Source organism: Eublepharis macularius, chromosome 12, assembly GCF_028583425.1.
Source record: "Eublepharis macularius isolate TG4126 chromosome 12, MPM_Emac_v1.0, whole genome shotgun sequence".
NCBI lineage: Eukaryota > Metazoa > Chordata > Lepidosauria > Squamata > Eublepharidae > Eublepharis > Eublepharis macularius.
In genome coordinates this window covers 24,689,470-24,697,377 of record NC_072801.1, presented here as the reverse complement: position 1 = coordinate 24,697,377, position 7,908 = coordinate 24,689,470, and the positions used below count along the sequence as shown (strand labels likewise).

Below are 7,908 nucleotides of genomic sequence, written 5' to 3'. Positions count from 1 at the left end.
TTACCAGGAAATTTCCCTGTAAGTTAAACAGACATGCTGCCACTACCAAATGCAGTGCTTTTGAACATTGCTGCTCAGGCATCACTCACTGAGTCATAGCTGGATGCATGACTGAGTGATTTGTTTGCATGTCTGTTGCCTGGGTCAAAAAGAAGGTTCATGAGGGTGACGTGGCAATGCAGAAAGGTCTTGCCCTTGCCAGAGAAGTGCTTGTACTAAGGGATGAGTGGAGGGAATCCTTCAGATGAGAGACATCCACAAGTGACTCACAGAGTGTTTCCCAAGCTGGCTGGGTGTGTTGCTCATTTGGGGGGGCGGGATCCATTAAAGTGATGGATGTGGGAACTGAAGGGTGCAGGAATTCCAAATCGCTCCTAAGAGTTTCTAATCTGCAATCTTTGAAAGGCTGCAAATAACATAAAATATTGGAGATATCCCAACCATGCATTTTCTCCAACGGCATTTCCGCTTGCAGTAGAAGGGATGACAATTTCTACCAGTTCCCCCCTCCCACTACAGTCCTCCCCTTGCCCTCTGTGCTGATCCCGAGGTTCTCCTGACCCCCAAGGAACAAAATTTCAGGGGGCTTCATGAGCTGCAGCAGTATGGAAAAGCCAGAATGTCCCACTCATTGAAGTCCACAGATAGTTGCATGCAGCTTGTTATTTCTAACGCTTGGGGGTACGGCTTGGTGTCCCCTGCCCAAGACTTAGTTGGGCGACAATCCAAAAATTATCTAATGAAATGACACTCGTTGCCCTATTGCTGAGCACAAATACTAAGCACAAACATTCAATATCAGGTGCAGTCATCCCACGGTTGTGATTTTGTGTAAAGTGCCATCAAGTCATAGCCAACATATGGTGACCCCTCAAAGCAAGAGACAAACTGAAGGGGTTGCCATTTCCTGCCTCTGCACAGTAATCCTGGACTTCCTTGGTGGTCTCCCAGAGCTAACCCTGCTTAGCTTCCAAGAAAGGATGAGAACGGGTTAGCCTGGGCCACCTAGGTCGGAGCCAATTGTGACTTTAGACCACCTGGAAATAACCAAAAGTACACTAAACAAGTAAGTTTTCTGTTTCAACAAAAGCCATTAAGTATCGCTTTTTGTCTCTATTTTTGTGTTGTCAGGAGAACCAAGTGAACCAATGAGAAGAAATTTGCAGAGAACCACAGATATGGAGAAGGAGCCCAGCACCGAAGTGGAAGCAGGAAGCAAAAAGAAGACCAGAACAGACAACACTGAATGGGAAAGCTCAGCCCATTCCTGAGCCAGACCTTGTATTCTCCAAAGATCGATCTTTCTCCTGCGTGACTTCAGAGAAAACACAAGACAATGGTAGAAGAACCAGCTTCCCAGGAGAACCTTGGCTAAAGCTTTTGCACCAGGAAGGGTGACTTTGAAGCAAGAAGTTTTCCTTTCCTTTTCCCCCTTGGGTGACTCTTCATGGTTTGCGACCATGAAGAGAAAGGATAGAATGACAAAGCTTCCCCAGAAATGTTAGCCTAAGGTAGGGCTGTGCCGTAAAACAAACCACCCCTTTCCTCCCTTCCAGCAGATAAGGGATCTCCCTGTCTCTGCGTGGCCCTTCCAAATGGCAGGCCATCAATGGGCTGTGACATCAGCACTGTGCGCATGCGTAGCAGCTGTCTCTCTCCTGTATGTGGGCGAGGTGCAGGCAGACTGCTGGCTGATTGAGGGTGAAAAGGGCTTCGTGTGGCTAGCAATCTGCAGCCAGAACCAGCCGCCGTATGAGTCCATCCCTCAGCAAATCAACAGCACGATTTTGGACTTGCGGTTGAATGACAACAAGATCAAAAGCGTGCAATTCTCTTCCCTCAGCCGCTTCAGTAACCTCACATACCTCAACCTGACCAAGAACGAGATCTCCTACATTGAGGATGGTGCCTTCTCGGGACAATATAACCTGCAGGTGCTGCAGCTTGGCTACAACCGCCTGAGGAATCTGACGGAGGGAATCCTCCGTGGCCTGGGAAAGTTAGAGTACCTTTACCTCCAGGCTAACCTCATTGAGACAGTCACCCCCAATGCCTTCGGGGAGTGCCCCAACATAATGAACATTGACTTGTCTGTGAACAGGATCCAGAGGCTAGACAGCAACACATTCAGGGGCCTGAACAAACTCACAGTCTGTGAACTCTACAGCAACCCTTTCTACTGCTCATGTGAGCTCCTGGGCTTCCTTCAGTGGCTAGAAGGCTTCACCAACATGACGCGCACCTACGACCGCATGCAGTGTGACTCCCCACCGGACTATTCCGGCTACTACCTTTTAGGCCAAGGTCGGAGTGGTTACCGTAACGCCCTGGGCATGCTCTCTTCCCTCTGCACAGGTGGCCCATATACCATGCCTCCTCATTTCATCCCACCCAAGTACACGGTGACGACAGCTCCTCCTGAGAGTCCATGTCCCGAGGAAGAGTGCTTCTCTGGAGACGGTACCACTCCACAGGCCTCACTGCACACCCCCGTGATTGATCCGGGTTTGTACCCCACCATGAAAGTGAAGCACGTGACCCACAACTCAGCCACACTGAGCGTGCAAATCCCAGTGCCCTACAGCAAGATGTACACCTTGGCGCAGTTCGAGAATGGGCGGTACAACATCCTCGCCAAGTTGCTAAAGAAGAAGGAAGACATTGAGCTGACGAACCTAGTGGCAAATGAAGACTACACTTACTGTGTGATGTCTTCCAACCGAGTCTCCAGGTATAACTATACTTGCCTCACCATCAACCTCAACAAACAAAACAGGGAAGAGCCGATTCCCACTTCTTCCACGGCCACTCACTACATCATGACGATCTTGGGCTGTTTGTTTGGCATGGTGATTGTCCTAGGGGTGGTGTACTACTGCCTCCGGAAGAAACGTCAGCAGGAGGAAAAGCACAAGAAGGCCGCAGTCAACATGAAGAAGACCATCATCGAGCTCAAGTATGGGCCTGAGATGGAGACCACCAGCATCTCTCAACTGTCACAAGGCCAGATGTTAGGTGGTGAGACTGTGACCCGTATCCCTTACCTTCCTTCTGTGGGAGAGGTCGAGCAATACAAACTGATCGACAGTAGTGAGACCCCCAAGACCACAAAGGGTAACTACATGGAAGTGCGCACAGGGGAGCAGCCCGAAAGGAGGGAATGCGAGCTGCCAATGGCGCCCGACAGCCAGAGCTCAGTGGCAGAGATCTCCACTATCACCAAGGAAGTGGACAAGGTGAACCAAATAATCAACAACTGTATCGATGCCTTGAAATCAGAGTCCACCTCATTCCAGGGGGTGAAATCAGGAGCGGTGTCCACAGCTGAGCCTCAACTGGTGCTTTTATCAGAACAGATCCCAGGCAAACATGGCTTCCTGGCCCCGGTCTATAAAGAGAGCTACAACCACCCACTGCAGAGGCACCACAGCATGGAGGCCCCCCCAAAGCGTTCCAGCACTTCTTCCAGTGGTTCCATACGAAGCCCCAGATCCTTCCGCTCAGAAGGCTCCGGCCACAAATCAGAAGCCAAATATATCGAGAAGACATCTCCAACCACAGACACCATCCTCACTGTGACGCCGGCTGCTGCTATCCTGCGGGCTGAGGCCGAGAAGATCCGGCAGTATAGCGAGCACCGGCACTCTTACCCAGGGTCCCACCAAGGGGAGCAGCATGACAGCATGGGGGGGCGCAAGCCCTCCATCTTGGAACCTTTGACCAGGCCTCGCCCTAGAGACTTGGCCTATTCTCAACTTTCGCCTCAATACCACAACCTGAGCTACACCTCCAGCCCAGAGTACACGTGCAAACCGTCCCACAGCATCTGGGAGCGCTTCAAACTGAACCGGAAGCGGCACAAAGATGAGGAAGAGTACATGGCTGCCGGTCACGCCCTGCGCAAAAAGGTCCAGTTTGCCAAAGACGAGGATCTTCATGACATCTTAGACTACTGGAAGGGGGTGTCCGCCCAGCACAAGTCCTGAGTCCTCAACCAACTCGTGACTTAACACTGGACCAAAAGAAAAAGAAAAATCAGCAGCAGCTATTTTTAAAATCCAGACTTGTCTTTAAAAACAAATAAATAAATAACTTATGAGAATCTATAATTATTCTATATAAAGTATAAGAGAGTTACAGAGAGACAGAGAGAAAGGTATTCAGAGTATATCTATCATCTCACACTTGTGAGATGAGTACTAAATTTGAGAAGGGTGGGGGGAAGACACTTAAATGGTGGAGTGGAGAAAATGTTTTTTTTCTTTTTTTTAAAAAAAAATACAGAAAATTAAATTTAAAAAGGGGGATGAGGAATAAAGAGAGAGAGCCAGGCAGAAATCGAATAGGCCAAGGAGTTTGGAACGAACCAGCATTGCATCGCATGGCTCCTTAACTCTGTGGTTTTTTTGTGGACTCTTGTGTACAGTTTTGTCTTCTTCCGTAACCAAAAAAGTAAAAGGTAAATCAGAAAAAAAGGTAGCAGGAGGATTTTAAAAACAGACAAAACGATAATATTTTGGGCCTTTTGCAAATGGAGTCTTCCAGTTTAGACGATGAGCCGCCTGAAGTTCCATTTGTGCATTCATTTGACACAAGGTTCTGCCACAATGTTGCATTGTAAAACTGTCGTCCTGTTGTACAGAGAGAACAAAATAATCTATATTTGCAAATGTTTGCTGTATACTGAGAGAGAGAGAAAGAGAAAGGAAAATATTACGCCTACTAAAAAGAAATATATCTATATATTCACCTGTTTGTACCAGGTTTTAATCATGGATTTTAGAAAAAAAAAACAAACCCTACAGTTGGGCTTGGTTTGGAGTTTTTTGTTTTGTTTTGTTGAGGTTTCATTTCGGCTCTTTGTTCACTGTGGTAAGGGTTAGGGTGTCTCTTACTTCCAATGAATGTTTGTGACATTCTGCAAGCAAAAAGAATCGGAGTTCCTCTCGTTATTCGGGGCCCATTGGGGCATGCCAAGGGGGGGGGAAGGTTTCTAAGGGCTAAATATCCAAGTTCTCCTCTGAATGCCTGACAAAGGCAGCTACTTTAGAGATACTGGGTAGGCTTCTATGACAAAAGGAGCATCAGAAAAGGCTAAGTTGAGGATCATGGCACCCACGTGAACAAAAGCCACAGGAGGGGAACAGGGAGGCAGCAGCGAGGAGGGCAATTGGGTTAGAGCAGGGGGCATTGCTGTTAGGATCTGTCCAGCCTCCCTTCCTGCAAACCGAGAATGCAAGGCACTCAAACTTTCCCTAGGGTTGCCAACTCCAGGTTGGGAAATTCCTGGAGATTCAGGGGCAGATCCCGGGGAGGGGAGATGGCTCAGCAAGGATATCATGCCATACAGTCCACACTCGGAAGTTGCCGTTTCCTTCTGGGGATCTGATCTCTGTAGTCAGATGAGCTGTAATTCTGGGGAAAATCTAGTACCTACTGGAGGCTGGCAAACCTAACTTCCCTGTTGCCTTTTTTATGGAACATGGCCCTAAGTCTTTTTGTTGTTGTTCCATGTTAACATCCTCTGCATGCCACCCACCAAGGCCCAGGAAGGAAATACCAAATAATGGTTGACCTCCACCTAGCCCAACAGAATCCAGTTAGAGAAAGGAATAGTAACATTCACTAGCAAGGAAATGATGGCAGCCCAGTCGCCCAAGTTTTTTCAGAGCCCCACTAATGGATGCAAGAGTCTCCGGATTCGAAACAGTCCCCCAGCCAAACCAATACTTTGGGAAACATCTTATGGGGTTTCCTAGGGTGGTTCTTATTACAGAAGTGGCCTGTATTCCCCACTGGAACACACCACACCAATGTCTGTAGACTAGGACAGACACTCTAAATGTGGTCAATTCCTTACTACCCATTATATACAAAAATATGGCATTGCCTTAGACTGAGTCACACCATTGGTCCATCTAGGTCAGTGTGGTCTACTCTGGCTGGTCTCAGCAGGTCTCTGGGGTATCAGGCAAAGGATACCCTAGCTGGGACTTTTTGTTGGCAAGCACCGAGTTGTGGCCCCCTCCCCAAACCTCTGGAAGGTGCTGAAGACTGACTGATCCATTTGTCACAACCAATCTCCATATTCAGAGAAGACAGGTAAAGAAGATGTTTGTTTTAAGGCTTCTCCACAACAAAAGTCCCACATATGTAGGCAAATTGAAGGGGGTGGAGATTTAAAAAAAAACCATGGTGGTGGGCCACTTCAGCCCTTCTTTTGCTTACTCTTCAAGCCTGAAAACCAACAGAAGATGCGATGCCTCCCAATACAAAACCTGTAAGCAATCTGATCTTATATCTCAGAAGGTTCATCTTGTACAATCTCCTTTCAGGTGGGTAGCTGTGTTGGTCTGTAGTCGAAGAGCAAGATCCAGGTCCAATAGCACCTTCAAGACCAACTAGATTTCCAAGGTATGAGCTTTCGAGAGTTAAAGGGGAGGTTTGACTCCTGAAAACTCATACTTTAGAAATCTAGAAAAGAGCAAAGTTCCAGGAGCATCTATAAGACTAACAAAATTTGTGGTAGGGTATGAGCTTTTGTGAATCACAGTTTACTTTTTCAGTGAGCTGCGACTCACAAAAGCTCATACCCTACCACACATTTTGTTAGTCTTATATGTGGTACTTGTCCCTTACTCTTTTCTACTGCTACAGACAGACAATCATGGCTACTCATCTTAAGAAATCTAGTTGCTCTTTAAGGTGCTATTGGAGCCAGATCTTACTCATACAATATAATCTCACAATAGCCTTGTTTATCGCTTTAGCCACCACTGTCTCCTCTGCCTTCCCGACCTCCTTTCACCCAGATGAAACTTGCCAAGAAGTCTCTCTCCATATGACTCTCTGCTCTGCTGATTTCTTTCTTGCCCATCACATCATCATTTATTTCGTTCCCCCTTCCCATGAGCTTATGTGCCCTGTATGACTATTCTATTTTCTTTTAAAACTAACATTTCCATCCATGTTGTTAAAAATAAAATCAAAATGAGAACCAGTATCCAAGAAGACCAACAGAGTCCAGAAGAAAGAAAACAACAGTCAAAAGATACCCATTAAAGGTGAAAACCAGTTTTTCTCAAATACCCTCTTGGAAGAGAGATTTCAAGTCCTGATGGCTGCACGCCAGGAGAATGGAACTGTGCACACAGTGGTGGGGTCGCCACTTGGAACGCCCTGCTTCACGTATCCACCCACTGCAAAGGACAGTGGGAGGGGCTCTGAAGATAGTTGCATTATAAATACTGTGGTACCAGGAGGCTTAGTATTTTAAAGATCAGGCCCAGAAACCAACTGGTAGTCTGAGCAGTTGTTTAAAAAACTCCACTCTTGAGGGTGATAGTGGGTCTGACCCTCTGACCAATTCTTACTCACCTGTCGTTCCCAAGGTCATTTAACAAACAGCGCCATGTTGAGTGTGTAACCCAAACAGAAAGCCACCAGAACCTGTGCCACCATAAGGAAAACTTTTCTCCACAGGAAAACGCACAGACTCAGAATGATGGGTTAGGCTGAAAGACAGTCTTCGCTTAAAGGGACAATGGCGGAGGTGGGGGGGCTTATGACAGAGTGGGAGTATGAACCCAGGTCTCCCCACACAGCTCAGAAGTGGGGGAAGGGCTGCAGAAATCCATACACAGAAAGCTACAGATATCTGAGGAAGGGAGCTTTGACTCTTGAAAGCTTACACCCTGAAAATCTTGTTGGTCGCTGAGGTGCTGCTGGACTCGAATCTTCATGGCCAAGCGGAATTCAAACCCAGGTTTTTCCACAGAGGAAACTTTGCTAGAGAACACATGGCCCATAGGTCTTACACAGGGTTGTCAACCTCCAGGTGGGGCCTGGATATCTCCCAGGATTACAACTGACTGCCAGACTGGAGAAAATGGCTGCTTTGGAGGCATT

General features: G+C 47.4%; 1 protein-coding gene across 1 annotated transcript; it reads left to right on the top strand.

The window, feature by feature from the left end:
• Window positions 1–1,595: 1,595 nt before the first annotated feature.
• On the top strand, window positions 1,596–3,986 carry ELFN1 (extracellular leucine rich repeat and fibronectin type III domain containing 1). The gene has a single exon (XM_054995532.1). The coding sequence runs from the start codon at window positions 1,596–1,598 to the stop codon at window positions 3,984–3,986; it is 2,391 nt and encodes a 796-aa protein (XP_054851507.1).
• Window positions 3,987–7,908: the final 3,922 nt, after the last annotated feature.